Source organism: Wallemia mellicola (genome assembly GCF_000263375.1).
Source record: "Wallemia mellicola CBS 633.66 unplaced genomic scaffold WALSEscaffold_2, whole genome shotgun sequence".
In the NCBI taxonomy this organism is placed as follows: Eukaryota; Fungi; Basidiomycota; class Wallemiomycetes; order Wallemiales; family Wallemiaceae; genus Wallemia; species Wallemia mellicola.
In genome coordinates, this window is record NW_006531959.1 from 285,041 (window position 1) to 304,150 (window position 19,110).

The following is a 19,110-nucleotide window of genomic DNA, read 5'->3' on the forward strand; positions in this document are numbered from 1 at the left end:
GATACATGATGAATATTGTGAGCAATCAATGCTCTCTTCCTTCTGATTTCCTCATTGTCCTTCTCTGCCGATGTATCTCATTGTCTCAAATGTGACACCCTTGGCTTTTAGTCACTTTAATGACACATTAGTATATAATATCGTAGTATTCTCTAATATCTCCCTTTACACTCAATGAAAAGTTGCATCTCAATGTATTTCTTCTGACATAAATATATAACTTGTTATGAGTACAAATTAAACGTAATTTTTCCATATAAGTCCTTTTTTCTCTTCGTCCGTTATTTGATGTTTGTTAAGGAAAAAAAAAGCGTTTACCATCTACAAGTAAAATATACAGATCGTTATTTATTTAATTCAATTTGTTATATTGACAAGCGAGTGAGAAAAATGATAACAGAAGAAAACAGTGAAATCGCTGTGCTCAGCTTATTCATTCATTCATTGATTGAACCACTTTAGTTGATCAAAGTGGTGTTAACAATGAGACCAGTGACACGGCTGTGGATTTTATTAGATAAATATATCACTACTACTTTGGTAACTCACTATGGGTCAATGTTTGAAGCTGGGCGACGGTCCTCGAAGTAACCATATCCTTGGTGGGCAACATGACGAGGAATACGGATAGAGCAGCCACGGTTGGCAACACCGGAAGAGAAGTCGGCAATGTTACCGGTTTCGTGCTTACCGGTGAGACGGAGCTCGTTGTCATCACCGTATGCTTCGATGTGTTCAGCATGTTTGCTCTCAAGCTTCTTAATCATTTCTTCGATAGCTTGGAGACCAACGCCAGGAGCGCGAGTCTTGGATGTGGAATAGTTCGTGTGGCAGCCTTTAGAGAGTCAGCAATGATTGAGCTGTTTTATGCTACGAACCTGCGCCGTTCCATTCACCAGAAGTGAATGGTTTTGGATGGAGTGAGATAGAAATACCCCAATCTTCGGCGATTCTAGCAAGCAAGAAACGAGCGAGAGTAAGATGGTCACCCATGTCAATACCAGCGCATGGTCCGACTTGGAATTCCCATTGTGATGGCATGACCTCAGCGTTGATACCAGAGATGTTGATACCAGCGTACAAGCAAGCACGGTAGTGTGCTTCTACGAGATCACGAGCAAAGACCTTACCGGCACCAACACCACAGTAGTATGGACCTTGTGGAGCTGGGTAACCACCTGAGACGTGTGTTAAAATAAATTTTTCAGAGAGAAATGTACATACCCTTTGGCCAACCGTATGGAGCGCCATCAGCACCGAAAAGAGTGTACTCTTGTTCAATACCGAACCATGGGTCTTCGTCCTTGACGAGGTCCATGGCCTTCTTGGCGTAGTGACGGTAGTTGGTCTTGTTTGGAGTGCCATCGCTGTTGTAGCATTCTGCAATAACCTAAATAGCTATGAGCTTGTGTTATTCGGAGGCTATGCAGACATACCAAGATGTTGTCACCTCCGCGGAAAGGATCTCTAAAGAAAGCGGCAGGGCGTAAGTAAATATCACTGTCATGGCCTGGAGCTTGGTTGGTAGAGCTACCGTCGAAGTTCCACTCCTTGAGTTCCTTGATGTCGGTGATCTTTTTGGAGCAGGTCTGGGGGGTGTCAGGAGAGGTTTCGAGAGCAAGTCTAACGAACGGTAGTTTTACTACGAAGTTCACCATCACCATCGATCCAGATATCTGTGCTGTTAGACAGATAACACGCAGGTGATATACCCACATTCAGCTTGGATAGACTCGCCTTGGTCGAGAGCCATATAATGGGCGAGTAAATCGGGTCTAGACGGTGGTAAAGTAGCCATTCTCTTTATATTTTACTTTGTGGTTGTCGAATATAAAGATGCGAATGAGTCGACGGAATCGAAAGGGGCAAATTTGTTATCAAAAAATAGTCGGATTGGGTATAGAAAGGAGGTATAAACGCAGCGATTAAATAAATACTTATATTATTACAATACACGTCTTTCTGCGGATTTTCTTTTGTTTGGGAGTGCTCGCATTCTCGCAAAGTTAAGCGATATGGCTCGCTTGGATGCAATAGCTAGCGTATTTAGGCTATTTATGCTATATATTGTACACAGGTATAACGTCTTTAAGGGTCGTGTGCTGTCTGCACAGTGGACACTCGTTCTGGACGCATTTAGTAAGGTCGCTATTTTCGGACTGCGGACATACCTTTTCTCTGAGCCAATTCTCGAGGCAATACCAGCAGTAGAGGTGTCCACAAAGCATTGCTGATGTTGCTTTCCGCGTCTCCAAACAAAGTATGCATTTTCGTTGGGGATCTGCTATGTCATTTTGAGGAATACATGTGTATTCATCATTAAGGGCGTCAATATCGTCGTTCTCCTCTTTCTCATTCTTCTCTAACAAATTCATTTCTCGTCCATCAATTGCCACTATTGGGGCCTCCACCGACGGTACCTTTGGGAGATAAGGCTTCGCTAGACTGGCAACTTGTATTGCGAGACGTATAGAGAGCATATAACCGAGTATTTCGAATGGCTTGTCAATCCTTGGCTGCTCGGAGGCTGATGTGTCAATGTACCTTATATTAAATATTCGATTCTTGATAGTGTGGAACTTGCTGCCGAGGTAGAATGCGATAAGATTAAGTGTGCGGGCGATATCCCATGTTGTATCACTAATGAGTAGCTCCATTGTGCTCTTCAGGACATTTCTCACAGTTGGGCTGAATCTATCGACGTAATTTCTCCTGCTTCGGGAGATCAAGTACTTCAAGATATGCGGTGCCGGTATAGAGAGCACCAACAACAAGCGCATCTGCCAGCTGAGCGACCTGTTGTCTTTCCATTTGTGTATATTCGTGTACTCTTCCCCTAAAGTTCGCCTACCCAGGCCAGTTGTTATAGCAGTGTAGACCGTAAGCAGCGCTACATTTGCTGAGCCCCCATGGCTGTCGAAAAACCGTGACCCTAATGCTCCGTCAGTAGGTTCTTATCATATGGTCTATTATCCCACCCAATAGCGACCTGAGAACGGGTTCAGCAAGCGTTCTTAGATGCTGCAAGTGATATAGATCCTTCTGATCTGAGCGTATGATGTAGGCCTCATCAGGCTCGTTCGTCGTCATCGTCAGCTCTTTCTAAGGGACACCCAAGTTGGTATATAAGTTTAGAAAATAAATTAAATGACTCTAAAAGTTAAATTAAACACTGATAGTCGTGCGTCTATACATTAATCCTAGAATTATCTAATATTTCACAGTCAAACCGGGTGATCACTTGGACGCGTCTAAAAAGCGCAAGAGCACACAAGAAGACGACGAATCAACTCTCATTGGCGGTGATAGTGAGCTTATTAGGGGTCTATTAGAGAAAATCAACCCAAGCTTGCTAGACTTGAATGTTGACGCAGATTCTCCCAAAAAAAGGAATCATTCTTCGCTAGGAGGATACATAAACGATGGCGAGGGATCTTTATTTCTCGTATATGACACACTCCGGAATGGTCCCATCGATACTGACAAGGAGCTCGCGATATCAGTAATAAACTCACTCGTAGCACAGAGGAAGGCGAAGCTGCCTCCAGCAGAGAGCATACAGCTACCGGAGACGACAGGTTCGTTCATTTTAGACGTTTTATGACCTTCTCTCACACCCAGACAGTTGATTCTCAACTCGAAAAGCAACAACTCAGGAAGGCTCGATACGCACTTCAGCAAAGTTGGCCTGGAGTGGACTATTTCACCCAGGCCAGTGATGTTGACCCTGCAGTAGCATCGGAATTGACGCTTGGTACAGCCACAGTCGTACCAATCCCAGAAAACCCATCGATAAAGGTTCCCAACGCACCAAAACTCAAGGATATATCGAAACCTTCGCCACATACAACCATTAATTCTTCTACATATGGAACCTTCAGGGATAAGGATGTGTCGCACCTCTACTACGGTTCTAATTATTCATTTGGACCATGTTACGACTCGACAAACGCAACAATACCATATTCAACCTCATTAAATATCGCAACAACCTCTCAGATGAAGACTCTCGAGGAGCCAACAATGGTGCAATTCCATGGAGAGCCAGTCTCAGCCCACGAGAACAAAGAAATTTCAAAAGACGAACTTGATAATGTGAACATAGAACATCTTCCTGAGGCATACGAAAGTCTCAATAGAGGGTATTTGGAAACTCAAGCAAAACTCAAGCGCAACGCATTCTTGCTCGCTAAGTTGAAATCTCTTGAAGCACAAAGACTGAGATCAGATATTCCAAACGAACCTTCAGAAGAAGAACAAGAGGTAGCCAAGAAGCTAACACAATCATTTACAGATATGTTGGTACATGAGCCGCCATCACAATTTTATGAGGTGAGACAGCTACACCGCCTTCATCCGAAACCTGAAATGGCACATTATTATGGAACACTCCATCCAGAGTACACGGATATGCTGGTTGACAACGTTTCAGTTCGCCCGACGCCTGCGGCCCTGAGAAAAAGAACAAAATAGTTAGTTTGACAGACGATTAATCTGACATTGTAATATTATTAATGCATTTTTGTCTATTTTTTGACAGGCAGTATGACAGCTGGTCTAAGTTGGTAATTACGGAAAATTTACAAATAAGATCACATCAATAAGATCATATAGGTTGGTTAAAATTTACGGACGAACCAAGACATATATACACTAATATATAAGTCTTCTTGTTTGTACTGCTGTTTATCTGTGAATCACAGATCCCAGGTGATATGACAAGTCTATGACATAGTGGTCCATCAAATTTTAAAGACTTGTTCAAATTTTAAAATACACCAATCGTAGACAGTGATCGAAAACGAAACAACTGTATTAGAGTGTATAAGTGCCATACAGAGATATATACAAGCTCAAATTACCTTCTTTTGCGGTAATTTACGAAGTTTTTCTGTATTCTAATTGTCCCCGCGCAAACGGCCACTGTGGCCCTGAATCGACCAAATCTTTGTGACAGATGATGTCACTTTCTGGAACAATCGCTGCGGCGAACTGTCTCATCTGTAAAATATAAGAAGCCGGTATATTCCTCTTTAACTTCTTCATCAACTTTGTTAAGTTAGACACTTTACCACTCTTTATATCTACCTCGCTGGTCGTAAACTTTGGATATTAAAATGCAATTCTCACTCGCTATCGCTACACTCGCTGCTGCTGCCACCGTCTCAGCTGTCCCAGTCAAGAGATCCGGTACTGGTGAGTAAAACTATTGAACGACTAAGATGTCATTGTTAACACCTTAGCAGGTACCTTCTACTACACTGCCACCGGAAGCGCTGGTAGCTGTGGTAGCTACTTGAACGACGGCGACTCAATCGTTGCTGTTTCTCAATCAGACATGAACTCTGGCCTCTGTGGTAAGCAAGTCACTATCCAAAACACCAGCAACGGCAACACTGCTACCGCTACTGTACAAGACACCTGCCCAGGATGTGGCAGCGGCTCTTTGGACTTATCTCCAAGTGTTTTCAGCCAACTCGGTGATCAAAGCGAAGGTACCCTTCCAATCAACTACTGGTACAACTAAGCTTGTCAGCTAGACTGACCTACGCCTGGAGCGTTTTCACCTGGAGTGAACTCGGTATTGATTGCCAAGTGTAGATTTATAGAACTCGCAAAAATTTGTAACAGGCCTGTACAACACACATTCATTTGCACCGTTAGAACATTTGCATTATAGAACATATTTATTATTGTAGTCTGTAACGTTTGCCGGAGCCGTCATTGTTCCTCTTGCATTGACCCATTGAGGTAGTAATATGCAAGGATTTAATAGGTATTACCCACCAGATTACGATCCACAGAAGCATTCATCGTGAGTGCACTCTGTATTGAGAGAATACGACTCATTTCACGCTAAGTTTAAATGCATACCATGGGAAGCATGCGTAGGTGGCGGAGAAACAATTGAACAAACCTCACGATAGCGCAGATTGGGAGATAGAGCAAGAAAGATAGACAAGGGCATTCTGATAGTACGTTTTGAGCTTCCGTTCGATATATGGTGTGGCGGATGCGAGAAGCATGTTGGCCAGGGTGTACGCTACAACGCAGAAAAGAGGAAAATAGGGAACTACTACTCAACGCCGATATATGCATTCCGCTGTAAATGCCACCTCTGCTCGCATTGGTTCGAGATACAAACGGATCCCAAGAACACTCGGTACATTGTCAGCGAAGGCGCAAAGCAGAAGGCAGAATGGCAGCCAGAGGAGGGAGAGACTATAACTATGGGTTTGTACATTATTCACATCTTTCAGCCTTAGCTAACTCCCGATAGAAACTGATCCAGATAAGAAACCGGCAGTTGACCCATTCGCAGCGGTGGAGAAGGGCACAAATCAGGTAGAAGCACAGAAGAAGGTGGTTCCACGTCTATCACAAATTGGAGACGCAAACGACGCCACCTGGAGTGATCCCTACGCGATGAATCAAAAGCTCCGAGCTAAACATCGCGTAGAGCGGCGGCAGGAGCACGCTTCTAATAGGGCAAACTTGGAGCTGAAGGACAGGTATGCTCTTCCTGAGGATCTCCAGATTATCGACGATCAGCGTGACAACAGCGAGAGTAGTGCATTCAAGCAGATACAGCGCCGAAAAGCAACTAAGAAGCCTGGAGATCTCAAGAGCACGCTTATATCAAACACGCGAAAGAAGATGGACCCCTTCGATCGCTCTTCTAGACGTTTTAAGTTCCGTGAAAATTGACGACCCCCGTCGTGTATGTAATACTACAACCGCTTTATGTACAGCATATTCTTGACCCGCAACGGCCATAACTAAGAGTTAGCAACTAATGCGAGCATCTTTCATTTTCTACATCGTACTCTCCGCTGTCGCCTTTGAGGTCATCTCTGCTCGCTATGTCTGTCACCATCTCCCAACCTCGACGCTAACCTAGAGATACAGCACGGCGAGGAGCGTATCGCCCACCGTCGTCAGTTTAAGGACACTAAGAGACAGAGACAAGGCGGAAATAACAACACTGGCGCTGGCGTTGGTGGTAATGCAAACAACAACAACAATGAAGATCCTCAGACTTCACTCAGTGAGCCTCTCAGGCTCCCTCTAACACTCCTCACATACACCAGGACTCGACCCCGATCTTGTTATGCCGGGTCTGGCACAGGACGGACAGCAAGCCGGTGCAGAGGCTGGCCAAGTCGCTTCACTCACTTCGACCAATAACTTTATCAACTTCTGCTTAACTGAGCCTGATTTACCGCTCACAAACGGCATGCAAGTTAGGGTACGCATTGACTACCAAACATTCATCTTCTCTCATACGTTCAAAAGGGCGGCTCATGTAATCCAGTACCAATAGGAGTTGTAGCACCCACCAACAAAATGCCTTCAGCTAAGTTCGTTAACCCCAAGAATGGCGATACAATCGTGAGTTCGCCTGTGAGTGTAAATTTTCAGTTGACCGTACATCCAGCCTGCCAATCAGGACTTTACAATCCAAATGGCAGTACGCAATATCGACACAGGTAATTTCGTCAAGTGGGTACATCAGACTGGTCACTTGAATATTGCTGACGGTGTAGCAGCCCAAACACAAACTACTTTGCTGCACCAGTATGTCTTGCTGGTATAAGTAATGCTGCTAACTTGATCCAGCAAACTACCAACAATAATGGAATTATCGTTGGACATAGTCACGTCGTGGGTTTATATTTTTCTCAACGACTAATCAATTCATCAGATAGGTCGTTGAGGAGCTTCCAAATCTGGAGACAACGCAGCCATTAGATCCAACAAACTTCGCGTGGGTTTGAATTTATTACTTTTCCACTCACAAAGTGTAGCTTCTTTAAAGGACTCAATGAGGAAGCACAGAATGGAGTTCTGACCGCTCAAGTTTCTAAAGGCTTGCCAGCAGGTGATTATCGCATGTGCAGTATCAATTCATCTGCAAATCATCAACCAGTCATAGTTGCAGTGGCACAACATGGTTCATTGGACGATTGTTCATACGTAGGTTTTAAATTATCTCAAATTACTTGACTAAGCACGCTTCCAACAACATCCAGTTCACAGTACAATGAATGGACCACCACTATGTTTGCAATAAACTCGCATTATAATTGTATTATGATGATGTATTAAAATTACGAACTGAAAAATGCGTAAAAGAGTTGCAATTGGAAATCTTAATAAAAACTGCGTTTTAATGCTGGGAATTGATTAGAGTCCAGTGGAATATGCATAAACACCGTAAAGACCATCCTCGCGACCGAGCATACCCTGACCAGAGAGTACCTGTGGGGTGTGTGTTAGTAAATGTTTAATAAAGTGCCTTAACTCACCTCCATCTTTCTTGAGTGCCAACCAATGTACGATGCAACGTTTCCTTTAGCTTGTGAGAGATATTCCATTTGTTGCCTCCACTTGTCGCCTTTGTCAAGGTTACGAGCGAGTAAACCATCTTGAAGTGGTTTGGTGGATACATCAACATACCAACCTCTTCTACCACGTGATCTGATAACTCTCCAATTACCAGCGCCACCTTGTAATGCATTGAGCATTTCACTACCAAGTTCAACAACTCTGACTGCAGTTGGTGGTGGTGATTCTTCTACTGGTGTTGGTGAAGTGAGTGAGAATCTAAATGGTGGATTGGTTAAAACTTTAATAAATTTATTTTGGAATGTCAAAACAGCTGATCTAACTGTCGATGAAACACCAGGAATGACTGCCAATTCAGGAGTTGATAATGCCAAATCAACAATTTCACATCCTGGTGCTTTATTTTTTATGAAATCTGCGACTGCGCTAAGTGGAATACGTGGTATATTAGCTAATCCTAAACTACGTAAATGAGGTTGAGCCGAGAGATTTTGTAACATTTTTTCTGTAAGTGGTGCACCAGCAATATCTATATAGCGCATATTACCACTAACGAAGCAAGGTGCACATCTAAGGAGAATTTCCAATTCATCGGCATGGAATGGTGAAGGAACTGCGCTGTCACCATATAAGTTCAACTCTTTAAGATTTTCAGTGACAGGTGATTCAACCAACAATCTTACGAGACTCTCTCCATCAAGTTTCTTGCAACGCGCTGCAGCGAATGATTCTAGTCTGACCGTTGGTGATCTGGCTAATGCACAGATTAAACCAGGTGTCGCACGAGTATTTGATAAATCGAGATGTGTTAATGTTGGGAATGCCAATACGAATGTTTTCAAAGTTGGTGAGAAGACATTGACAAGATTAGAAACATTGAGTCTGCGTAGAGCGCTGAAACGACCTGTGTGAGGGTTGGAAGGTTTGTCGGTGCTACTTGTGTCCGCTTTGCGCTCCATTGATTGGGCTCTTACTTCATCATCATAGCGGAGGAGATCGTCCAATTCGTCAAACGCGTCAGATTGCTTGGCAAAGAGGTGTTTGTTGACGAAGGCTTCGAGTGAGTCAAAGAACATTTGGCTTACGCAGCCACTAAGGTCCAAAGCATGGAGGGGTCTACCTGGGATGATTTTAGCACGGTTTTGAACCTCATGCTCTTCATGTGCTTGTTGAGTAGGTGGGTCTCTAACGGAGAATGCACGCCGGAGACGCGTTTTATGAGTCTGTGGAGCTGGTGGCTCGCGAAGCAATAGTGATTCGAGAACTGGTAAGCTTAATGCTAGGGTATTTGTTAGGAATTGTTGGAATACTTCTTAATATACTCACCTGAATCCATATACTCGCTCGCTCCAAATCCGCGGACAGCCCTACAAGCATCGAGAAGCCTCTCAAGGCGTTCAGGCGTGCAGAAGCGCTCTTCTGTTCCTTGCGCAATCGATCTTCTTAAACCTGCCGTCCTGAAAGAGGTAAAAGAAATGTGGTTGATATGGCGTGCAGGATAAGGCGTCGCTGTGACAGGACAAAATGGATCAAGCCATGTACCACTGCTAGACCACAGCTCATTCTCTTGCCCATCTGGGCTTTGTTCGCGCCTGAAAGGTGTCAAATCATGATTTCTAAATACCCCACCTTCACTTACATTTCTGCCAACCGTTCACGCTCTGGACTTGGCTCACGGACTGTGATGGCATCATAATGGCACTCCTCGAGTTTGGCAGTGATAGGGCTCGCACTCCTCAAACGTTCTGCTTCCTTGCTAAGCTCACGAACTCTGTCAAATTTTCTGCCGCGTGTCTCAGGACTGTTAGTGCGCTTGATTTCAACCTCTTCACGCTGGAGCTGTGTAGCAAGGTTAACGATCTCGCTGAGGTCTCTCGGTGGACTCATACTGCGGGCTCTAAAGGGCGATGACCTGGCTGATGGATCCTGGAATTGCCGCCGGGCTCTGCCTCTGGATGGCGATTGCTTGCGTGAAGAAGGAGGTGTCTCGTCATTAGGAATCGGGTGAGAGAAGAAGGTTGAGCTAATCGATGGGAGTGCGAGGGGTGAGCTGACTGGCGGGGAACTTGATTCAGGGGATTGGAGAGGAGTAGTGAAATCATTGCTAAAAGATGGCGGAGAGAACGCGCTCTTCGAGGTATCTTTGGGGGTCTCCTCTGGAGCACTCTCGCTTGCCTCTGGAATCGAAGCGATTCTAAGTGAAGTAGTGCGATAAGTGTTGCGTGGCAAAGTAGGACCATCCGGAAGAATAGCTTCTGGTCTGAGTGGCTCAATCGCTGGGGGTTTAGATAAACTTCTGAAGTGGTTGCTCTGCTGTCTAACCTGTTCGTCCTGCTTTCCAGCGACGACGTCGACGACAGAGAGGAAACCACCGGCTAATCTAAAGTGCAGTCTGCGCCACAAATACTTCCCAGCCTCGTCGTGCCAGTCTCTGTTCACTCTGGATAAGGCGTGAAGGGTGTGTCTGGCGTCCTGCTCAGACCAACTGCCTGGCTCTGGAACGGGATCTAAGTCAATAGAAGGTCTGCTAGAGTAGTAGATTGTCTCTGCTATTAGTGGTAGCAGCGGGAGTGGAATTGGCATATGAGTGTAGTGGAGAAGAGGGTGTCGAATAGAAATTCACTTGCTGTGAAGTTCTATAAGATGGTAGTAGTATTTTCACTAATTTTACAATCCCAGCTATTCTATCTCGCTCACTAGTGAACCGCCATCATGTTCAATTTCGGCAGCGCAGAGAAAGTAAAGAATCTACACCCAGTCACCGAGGAATTTGAAAGCAGCCAGTACTTTGGTCCACTCACTCCTAAAGACACCGAATGGGCGACTATTAACTCGAACTTTGTAGCTGAGACTCAGACGTTTTACAGCATTTTAGAGGATGGTCAGTGTTTGAGTGTACAAGTCGTACACTCACATGTTGGGTTAGCATTTCTCTTGTTCTAGATATCTCCTCACCTCTTTGTAGCTTTTGGTATCCACAAATCCAGTTCAACTTTATGCTTTACAACCCAACGACCGCGAATAAGCTCTGGAAATCTATTAGTGTCAACAACTTTAGCACGCCTGCGAAAGTACCAGGAAAATCATACGATCGTCGCAGCTGCTCGGCTGACCAATTCACCATCCTCCACGAGAGCTTGCCAAATGGCGATGAATCTTACAGGATAAACGCAAAGATCGACAATGAAGTACAAATCATTATTAACTTTATACGTCCTGCTAGTTGCGCCGGTTTCAAACTCGGAGATGGTCCTGAAGGTGGTTACACCTCATATGGTAACGACAAATCATCAAACAAGAGGGATGGCTATGTTGTACACAGATTCTGGCCTAGAGTACGCACAGAGGGTCAGGTCATCATCAAGGGAAAGCTCGTAGATGCTGTCGGTCACGGTGCATTCATACACGCTATCCAGGGTATGAGAGCTAATGTTGGTTTATTTAAATTATTAGAAAGTCTTTCTAACATCACATAGCTCGTTGCACGCTCTTGGAACTTCGCCCTCTTCCAATCAGACCAGCACGGCGGTGTCTCTTCACTTCTCATGGAGTTTGAGACAACAGATGGCTATGGTTTGGCTACTAGAACAGAAGGTGGCGGTGGTGTCAAGGTCACAATTGGTGCACTCGTTGCAGGTGACAAGTTGCTCTCAGTTACTGGATCAACGACCTACCCTGGACAAATGCCGCAAGGATTGACTGCCGCTGAATACCGCAACACTATAAAGGATCAAGAGACCGCATATATTGTACCATCAGAGGTTAGATACGTATGGGGCGGCGCTGCTATTGAAAACAACAAGGCAATCCGCGCAGAAATGCTCGTCAACTACAAGAACGAGAAAGAAGAGGGTGTCAATAGAGGTTTAGTTGAGAAGGTTGATTTCCTTGCTCACATTCCATACGTAGTCAGAAAGGCTGTACATGTCTTTGCAAAGACAAAACCATATATCTACCAAGTGAGTTTTTTCTTCCTTCAAATATTATGATAACTAACGCGTATTCAGTATTTGAATCCAGCGGAGCTTCAATTAGACCTCCCAGAAGGAGTAGCGGAAGCAACCAAGTTGACTGTTCAAGGTACTGCGTTTACAGAGCAGTCATTTATCTCACCTTAATCTACATTTAATATATTTAGTACTACATTCTTAAACGTAAAGGACTTAAATGAATAACTTTTCTTTTCCCCTTTTCTCGGTCTCTTTCCTCGGTCTGTCTGCCCGGCTATCGAACTTGCCGGTATTCCCTTTGAATATAACTACCAAGATGGCTGATCAGGCAGTGTATGTCTAATGTGTTTTTAAATCGTATATTAACAGACCGCTAGTATTATTATCGGCGCTGGTGTATCCGGTGTAGCAATGGGATGTAAACTCAAAGCAACAGTCGGAATTGACGATTTTGAGATTTAGTGAGTTATTTCATTCGCATAGTCCTCATCTAATAGTCTCCAGCGAACGCGAACCTGAAGTTGGTGGCACTTGGTACATAAACGTAAGTTTATAGTTTACATCGGGTGTATAGCTGTATTTTAGCAGCTGTATGCTTCTATACCCTCAGTTCAACAAGTCTAACACCACTCGTCCTTCAGAATTACCCAGGCTGCGCAAACGACATTCCGATCATAGTTTACAGTTTCTCTTTTGCACAGAAAGATTGGGGAAACTCTCAGTGGGCCCCACAGCCGCGTATTGAAGGATATATCAGAGACGTTGTGAAGGATTTCAATCTTTCTGACCACATTCATGTCAAAAGAACGATGTTGAATGCTAATTGGAACAAAGAGAAGGAATACTGGGTGGTTACTATCAAGAACAACGAAACTGGAGAGATTTTCACTAGGACCAGCAACATCCTCATCAGTGCCCACGGTGGATTGGGTGAGTATGTTACTACTTGTGACGTCAGTCACTGATTTAGTCCAGATGTACCACGTCCAATCGACACACCAGGCATTGAGACTTTCAAGGGTGACATTTTGCGCTCGCAGCGCTATGACCAGACTGTCGATCTCACTGTACGTTTTATCCTTATCCTTGAACGTGTCTAACAAGAGCAGGGCAAGAACGTTGTTGTCATCGGAAATGCATGCACTGCAACCCAAATCATAGGGTAAGTAGTGCAATCCATTCTAGAGTCTTTTTTCATTCAAATTCCAGTGAAATCGCACCAAAAGTTAAAACTCTCACTCAGTTCGCAAGAGGCAAACAATGGTTTTTGCCAAAACCTGTGGTTCACCTCGGGCATCCTGTTGTCAGATGGATGTTGAAGTACATTCCAGGTTTGCACACCGCGCTTAGAGGTTTGGTATTTGGTGTGGTTGACTATTTCATGAAAGGTCGGTTTTTTTAGCATGAAATGAAGCTAATTCTTAACAAACATCACAGCTATGTATGTTAAGAATGGTGAAGCTACTCGCAAAAAGCGTATGGAAACCTCAAAACGCCAGTGAGTGTCTCTTTGTCTCACTTATATTTATTAATAAAGTGCATCCAGTGTTAAGAATCTTGCCCCTGCTAAGTATCACGATGCTCTCATACCAGATTTCCAAATTGGCGCCAAGAGAAGAATCTTTGACGAGGACTACCTCAAATCGCTCAATTATGACCACGTCGATTTGATTGCCGAAAGACCGGCAAGAATTACTGAAAACAGCGTCGTTAGACAAGATGGTACTGAAGTACCAGCGGATGTTATCATTTATGGTTAGTGTGGTTACATAGTGAAACGTACTGTTAACAAAACTAGCCATCGGATTTGATACCACAACCAACAAGTTCTTAGAGAACTTCAATAACAACGGATTAAACCTCCGTCAGCACTTTGCCAACGTTGGAACGGGTGCTTACCTTGGTGCAGCGGTCGCACCTTTGCCTAACTTCTTCTTATTGGGTACTGCAAGTCCAAACTGTGCATCAGGACACAACTCGGTTATTTTCACATCAGAATGTACAGCGAACTTCATTATACGCGTAATAAAGCCTATTGTTTACGCCAAGAAGGGTACTGTCCATGTCACCAAAGAAGCGGAGAGAAAGTATCAAGAGTGGATTAGAGAGAAGCATCAGGAGTGAGTATAACGACACTCGAATAATACTTTCTTATGATCCATTTAGGATGATCTGGGAGACAGAAAATGTTGGTTCCTTTTACCTGGATAACAACACAGGCAAGAATACTGCGCTGTATCCGCGCTCGCACACTCATTATTGGTGGAGTACTTTGATACCAAAGGATAGTGACTTTGTTTATGAGAATGTTTCCAAACCATGGCTTCTTCAGTTCACATCAAAGAAAGCAATGTCTGCTTACGGTACAGCACTCGTTGCTGGTACTGCAACTTGGTTTTTAGCATAAACAGACTTCCAAAATAACTTCCCAAGGATATAAAATGCAATTAATTGATAACTTTCTTATAATCTAGATAATTTAATAGAGTTTCTTTGTATTCATATTACCTCTTTGTGATAATCTACCGGCCATATCGCAAGCAATGAAAATTGGTACGATAATGTAAGGCGTGTACACAGCGAGCAGGATTGTGCGCTGTTCTGGTGTGAGAGCGAGTGAACCGATCAGTGGTGGTGGAAGTGGTGGTGCATGTACCGGTAAAGCCAAGACTGTAGCCAAGCAAGCGAATGTTGTAGTAGCTGCTGAAACGCCGTAAACTAGAAGTGGAATCTCGACACTCTTTGATCCTAAACAATGTGAGACAGGATGCGGACGTGAAAGAAAAAAACTTACCTTTGTATAAACCGTAAGAACAAAGGATAAAAACTGGTACTTGACCGACTGCTTCGAGTGCGATGAACGAACGTATCCAGGCCCACAATGGACTGTCAGTACTACCACCTTGCAATATCGGATCATTTGTGAGTGATATCCAGAAATGTAAGACGTTTTTCAATGCATCTGGTATGAGCCATTCCGGATACAAAGATTGCATATCTATAAATAGTGTAGCAGGGAGGTGCACTATGAGATATAACGCATAGAAAATGTCTAACGGTCTGTTCTTTACTGTTTATTGTTAGGTTGTAATCCTTATTGCTTTTCTACAACTCACGGAGAGACATGGTGGTACTGGTTTTAAAGACAAAACGCGTCTCATATTTTGGGATAGTCAACTTTTAACGTGCCCTTTTGTATATAACGTTCATTTGACCTTATTTATCCTTTTTCTCCCTCTTTAGTGTCTTCTCATAGTAAATCTAACATAGTAGTGCGATAGAATTTATCTACAGTTGTAGGAGAATATATAGAAAACTATATGATGTTTTTCATTGTAGATGCTATAAGGACACAATAGACTATCATAACACTCACTTCCTAACTATCACAATGTCAGCAAGGATAGATTTGGCCAGCGTTACCAGACAGAACATAGGTACACTCAGACGGTTAAACGGTGTAATTTTACCTGGTTTGTGAAGATATTTCGTTATATGTAAGGCTAAAAAGTGATAGTGCCATACTCAGATCGTGTATACGAGGAAGTACAGTCACCAGAGCTGGAGGATTTCTGTAAATTGAGTGAGTAAAGGCCTATATAAACGTATAAAGTTAATGAAGCAGTCTACTACAATGATATACCCGTTGGAAGCGTCTGTTGTCGCATTGAGGGTGGGAAGCTCTATATAATGATATTGGTGAGTCTGATAGGTGGTAGATAGCACTATCTAAATGAACTAGGCTGTTCTCGCACCGTACAGAAGACAGGGACTTGGTAGACACATGTTGCAGCACATCCTGAAAGCAGCAGTCTCAGATCCAGAGCCAATCATCCCAGGAGATAAAGTACAACCTAGGAAGAAATTAGGAAGCGTCTATCTACACGTACAAAAGGAGAATAACGGTTAGTATCCCCTATTCAACATCTAGACGCCTGCTGATTTGCTTAAGACGCACTTGAGTTCTACAAAAAGGAGGGATTTACGCAAGAAGAGGAAGTGAAGGATTATTATAAGAGGCTCACTGGTGATGGATCTAGAGACGCATATGTTCTACGCAAAACACTCTAAAAACTTGTTAATGCATATCATTTGATGATTTTCAGCACGTCGGCCGAACTAGAAAGCCAATCATATATTCTTTATTTGTATTTTTAGATACGCATTTCTTAATTTCTTATTAGGAATTTATACCTTGGCAGACAAAAGAAGTCGTGAGGTACACAGATCGTTTCTACAAATACAGTCATCATCAGTAAAAATATCTCGTAATTCACAACGAGCTCACTAGTTGAATATGCTAGCGGAAAATAGTCAGGCTCAGCCACCACAGAAGCGTAGATATGGCGATAGTTGCGAGGCTTGTAGGAGAAGGAAGAGGAAGTGCGACGCGCACGAAGCGCCCTGTGCTCAATGTTTAAAGAGTGGTACAGAATGTGTCTTTCCCGCCAGCGCGGCTCCTGCAAGATTAGCACGCACAATGAACGAGTTAGACTACCACAAGGACTTCATAGGAAAGTTATTAGCAGCAACTGACGAATCGAGAGCCGAAATGCTCGGCGATTGGTCTAGAAAGCACAGTACTTCAGCTACACCTTCTACTTCCACAAGTACCATTGATAGGCGCAAAAGACGAACGAATAGCGGCGATAACATTCGAGAAGAGCCAACTTCTCCCAAGAAGTTTAAGGTGCGTCTTTATCACATAGCGGACATCTTCTCACCGATCTGTTAGTACAACGCGGCTTCTCATTTACACTACCTCGAAGATCCTCAAAGGACATCGGTAGAAGGCATTCCATTATCGAACGTGCCACCTGATAGAACTGAAATTCTAGTTTCCAGCGTCCTAGGGAATCAAGCACTTTCACCAACGTCTCAGAATATCGTGCACGAACAGTACACACCGAGCCAGCGACAATCTGATCTCTTATTGACCACTTATTTCTGGTAAGCTCATTTCTTTATGACGACATCAGCTAAGAAAGTACAGCTGGCAGTGCCCACAACATCTCACAATCACGAAATCACTTTTCCTGAGGGATATGAAACAAGGAGGGGGCACTTGGTACTCCCCTTTTCTTCTCAATGCACTCTATGCACACGCCTCCAGACACTTGACAACTATAGAAGCAGGCGGTGACTTTGCATTTAAAGCTAGAGTTTACTTAGCCGGAGAGCTCGACAAACCATCCTCTATACCAACTATACAAGGCTTGCTCATTCTCGGCGGTAGAGACTGCGCTCTTGGCAGAATTTCTCAGGGTTTCATTCTCGCGGGTATCGCATTCAGAATGATATCAGATCTAGGGATTGACAAGGAAGATGAAACAGCTCTGTCTAGTATAAGCCATGAAGAGCGTACCGTACACAGGCGGGTAGTTTGGAGTGCGTATACTTGGGATAAATTAATAAGCTTAGTTTTGGGTAGAGCACCCACTTTCCCGAAACCCCATTGTCCCTTACCGCAGTTCCACGATGATAGTGATAATGGCGAATATTGGGCACCCGTTTTTTTGGAAGATGATGGTCCACCACAGGCAGCAAATTATCCGCAGGCACTTGCTCACGAAAGTTTGACATTTGAGAATTCTTGCAAATTGTGGATGATCATTGAAGATATCTTGACAACGGTCTACGTTACGAGAGCACCTTTTGAAGAATGTAATCAGTTTGTTAGTAATACGCACAAACAGTTACAGACTTATATGTGGACCCTCCCTGGTAGTATATCCCTTGATGTTCGGGCACTTCCTTCTATATGTCCACCTGTGCACATATTAACATTAAAGTGGGTGTCTAATCCTTTTGCTAACATGGTTATTGACGTGCATCTAGTCTCCTCACTCGTACAACCTGGATTCTACTCTATAGACCATACACCCTTGCCTCACCAACACCCCCATTTTCAAACACACCCTTTCCTGATTCTATCGATATCTGTAGACGCAATGCTGCTGAGATCAATGCTCTTTTCGGTCTCCATGAGAAATCTTTTGAGTAGGTGGAGATCTTTCACTGTTTTCATTTCACTAATTACTTAATAGTCTCTGTAATATGACATACCTTATGACGTATTGCGCCTACGTTAGTGCCACAATCGACCTTGCAGAGTTACTCTCCAATGATCCTAGCCGTAGTCACGACGCAAGGGAAAGACTCGTGTTGACGTTTAGAGTTTTGGCCAAAGGTGCCGAATACACACCAGGTTTGCAAAGATCAATAGCACTACTCAGGCAGCGGTACCTTCAAAAGACTCAACAACAAGCTGAAGCTCAAGAAGCTTCCATGTCAGCGCAGGCTCCGCAGGCGAGAAGACCACGCGCTACTGATACAGGCATACATCATACACCACCAACACCGCATACTAGTCTTCCTGTTAAAGATGAACCAATGATACAGTCAAATTCAACAACTACGTCTACATCTGCATCTATGATGCAACAACCTACTAGTCTTCCTACACCTGCAGCAGAAGATGGTGAACTCGACCTTGATGGATGGTTTAGTGCAATGACAAATACAAATTTCAATGATTTGTACTTTGATGGTACAGAATTGGGTTTGCAGAATTTCTTTACACCAAATACACAGCAAGAGCAACAACAACAACAACAACAACAACAGCAACAGCAACAACACCAACAACCGTTGAATAACTTATTCCCAGGAACGCCTTATGCAGATTTCTTTGATATGTCTTTAGCCACTTTTGACAGTTTGCACGGTTCACTTCCATCTTTCCAAACGTCGATAAAGAATGAGGAAGAATAGAGGCGATAAGCAAAATCATTTATATTACTTTGTTTAG

The 19,110-nt window shown here is 43.7% G+C and overlaps 12 protein-coding genes across 12 annotated transcripts; 8 read left to right on the forward strand and 4 right to left on the reverse strand.

Moving 5' to 3' along the window:
* Nucleotides 1-342: 342 nt before the first annotated feature.
* Nucleotides 343-1,676, reverse strand: WALSEDRAFT_31122 (glutamine synthetase). Its single transcript, XM_006956237.1, has 6 exons — nucleotides 1,629-1,676; nucleotides 1,437-1,589; nucleotides 1,225-1,390; nucleotides 879-1,178; nucleotides 549-835; nucleotides 343-501 (listed from the first exon to the last, which is right to left on the reverse strand). Exons 1-5 carry the CDS (start codon nucleotides 1,662-1,664, stop codon nucleotides 549-551), a joined length of 942 nt encoding a protein of 313 aa, XP_006956299.1. The 5' UTR covers nucleotides 1,665-1,676; the 3' UTR covers nucleotides 343-501.
* Nucleotides 1,677-1,909: 233 nt separating this feature from the next.
* Nucleotides 1,910-4,517, reverse strand: WALSEDRAFT_35206 (hypothetical protein). The gene is made up of 5 exons (XM_006956238.1): nucleotides 3,626-4,517; nucleotides 3,225-3,578; nucleotides 2,979-3,181; nucleotides 2,172-2,932; nucleotides 1,910-2,126 (listed from the first exon to the last, which is right to left on the reverse strand). Exons 3-5 carry the CDS (start codon nucleotides 3,088-3,090, stop codon nucleotides 2,061-2,063), a joined length of 939 nt encoding a protein of 312 aa, XP_006956300.1. The 5' UTR covers nucleotides 3,091-3,181; nucleotides 3,225-3,578; nucleotides 3,626-4,517; the 3' UTR covers nucleotides 1,910-2,060.
* Nucleotides 2,036-4,510, forward strand: WALSEDRAFT_59301 (hypothetical protein). The gene is made up of 5 exons (XM_006956239.1): nucleotides 2,036-2,128; nucleotides 2,175-2,933; nucleotides 2,983-3,181; nucleotides 3,225-3,578; nucleotides 3,626-4,510. The coding sequence occupies exons 3-5, from the start codon at nucleotides 3,148-3,150 to the stop codon at nucleotides 4,471-4,473; spliced, it is 1,236 nt and encodes a 411-aa protein (XP_006956301.1). The 5' UTR covers nucleotides 2,036-2,128; nucleotides 2,175-2,933; nucleotides 2,983-3,147; the 3' UTR covers nucleotides 4,474-4,510.
* A 445-nt stretch (nucleotides 4,518-4,962) lies between the features above and the next one.
* WALSEDRAFT_59302 (barwin-like endoglucanase) lies at nucleotides 4,963-5,675 on the forward strand. Its single transcript, XM_006956240.1, has 2 exons — nucleotides 4,963-5,196; nucleotides 5,247-5,675. The coding sequence occupies exons 1-2, from the start codon at nucleotides 5,118-5,120 to the stop codon at nucleotides 5,525-5,527; spliced, it is 360 nt and encodes a 119-aa protein (XP_006956302.1). The 5' UTR covers nucleotides 4,963-5,117; the 3' UTR covers nucleotides 5,528-5,675.
* Nucleotides 5,676-6,032: 357 nt separating this feature from the next.
* WALSEDRAFT_15014 (DUF572-domain-containing protein) lies at nucleotides 6,033-6,708 on the forward strand (the record flags this gene model as incomplete). Its single annotated transcript, XM_006956084.1, has 2 exons — nucleotides 6,033-6,234; nucleotides 6,281-6,708. Coding segments are annotated over 2 exons (630 nt in total), but the record flags the coding sequence as incomplete, so codon positions are not given.
* Nucleotides 6,709-6,777: 69 nt separating this feature from the next.
* Nucleotides 6,778-8,107, forward strand: WALSEDRAFT_35214 (hypothetical protein). Its single transcript, XM_006956241.1, has 8 exons — nucleotides 6,778-7,249; nucleotides 7,297-7,392; nucleotides 7,439-7,503; nucleotides 7,551-7,578; nucleotides 7,621-7,665; nucleotides 7,710-7,768; nucleotides 7,809-7,977; nucleotides 8,034-8,107. Exons 1-8 carry the CDS (start codon nucleotides 7,112-7,114, stop codon nucleotides 8,046-8,048), a joined length of 615 nt encoding a protein of 204 aa, XP_006956303.1. The 5' UTR covers nucleotides 6,778-7,111; the 3' UTR covers nucleotides 8,049-8,107.
* Nucleotides 8,108-13,099, reverse strand: WALSEDRAFT_59303 (hypothetical protein). The gene is made up of 7 exons (XM_006956242.1): nucleotides 12,357-13,099; nucleotides 11,826-12,308; nucleotides 11,315-11,780; nucleotides 9,989-11,270; nucleotides 9,676-9,941; nucleotides 8,312-9,628; nucleotides 8,108-8,264 (listed from the first exon to the last, which is right to left on the reverse strand). The coding sequence occupies exons 4-7, from the start codon at nucleotides 10,930-10,932 to the stop codon at nucleotides 8,188-8,190; spliced, it is 2,604 nt and encodes an 867-aa protein (XP_006956304.1). The 5' UTR covers nucleotides 10,933-11,270; nucleotides 11,315-11,780; nucleotides 11,826-12,308; nucleotides 12,357-13,099; the 3' UTR covers nucleotides 8,108-8,187.
* WALSEDRAFT_14834 (oxidative stress survival, Svf1-like protein) lies at nucleotides 11,062-12,467 on the forward strand (the record flags this gene model as incomplete). The annotated part of the gene is made up of 4 exons (XM_006956080.1): nucleotides 11,062-11,207; nucleotides 11,315-11,780; nucleotides 11,826-12,308; nucleotides 12,357-12,467. The coding sequence occupies 4 exons, from the start codon at nucleotides 11,062-11,064 to the stop codon at nucleotides 12,465-12,467; spliced, it is 1,206 nt and encodes a 401-aa protein (XP_006956142.1).
* On the forward strand, nucleotides 12,677-14,769 carry WALSEDRAFT_31127 (FAD/NAD(P)-binding domain-containing protein). Its single transcript, XM_006956243.1, has 10 exons — nucleotides 12,677-12,760; nucleotides 12,804-12,843; nucleotides 12,941-13,229; nucleotides 13,275-13,366; nucleotides 13,409-13,461; nucleotides 13,509-13,687; nucleotides 13,737-13,797; nucleotides 13,846-14,054; nucleotides 14,098-14,419; nucleotides 14,466-14,769. The coding sequence occupies exons 1-10, from the start codon at nucleotides 12,711-12,713 to the stop codon at nucleotides 14,704-14,706; spliced, it is 1,536 nt and encodes a 511-aa protein (XP_006956305.1). The 5' UTR covers nucleotides 12,677-12,710; the 3' UTR covers nucleotides 14,707-14,769.
* Nucleotides 14,770-14,778: 9 nt separating this feature from the next.
* On the reverse strand, nucleotides 14,779-15,936 carry WALSEDRAFT_67270 (hypothetical protein; the record flags this gene model as incomplete). Its single annotated transcript, XM_006956244.1, has 4 exons — nucleotides 15,925-15,936; nucleotides 15,416-15,882; nucleotides 15,094-15,369; nucleotides 14,779-15,047 (listed from the first exon to the last, which is right to left on the reverse strand). The coding sequence occupies exons 2-4, from the start codon at nucleotides 15,423-15,425 to the stop codon at nucleotides 14,779-14,781; spliced, it is 555 nt and encodes a 184-aa protein (XP_006956306.1). The 5' UTR covers nucleotides 15,426-15,882; nucleotides 15,925-15,936.
* On the forward strand, nucleotides 15,691-16,443 carry WALSEDRAFT_56190 (acyl-CoA N-acyltransferase; the record flags this gene model as incomplete). The annotated part of the gene is made up of 5 exons (XM_006956245.1): nucleotides 15,691-15,772; nucleotides 15,817-15,882; nucleotides 15,925-15,998; nucleotides 16,042-16,204; nucleotides 16,252-16,443. 5 exons carry the CDS (start codon nucleotides 15,691-15,693, stop codon nucleotides 16,368-16,370), a joined length of 504 nt encoding a protein of 167 aa, XP_006956307.1. The 3' UTR covers nucleotides 16,371-16,443.
* A 121-nt stretch (nucleotides 16,444-16,564) lies between these two features.
* Nucleotides 16,565-19,073, forward strand: WALSEDRAFT_56191 (hypothetical protein; the record flags this gene model as incomplete). The annotated part of the gene is made up of 5 exons (XM_006956246.1): nucleotides 16,565-16,989; nucleotides 17,035-17,249; nucleotides 17,293-18,090; nucleotides 18,138-18,299; nucleotides 18,347-19,073. Exons 1-5 carry the CDS (start codon nucleotides 16,597-16,599, stop codon nucleotides 19,071-19,073), a joined length of 2,295 nt encoding a protein of 764 aa, XP_006956308.1. The 5' UTR covers nucleotides 16,565-16,596.
* Between the last annotated feature and the right edge of the window lie 37 nt (nucleotides 19,074-19,110).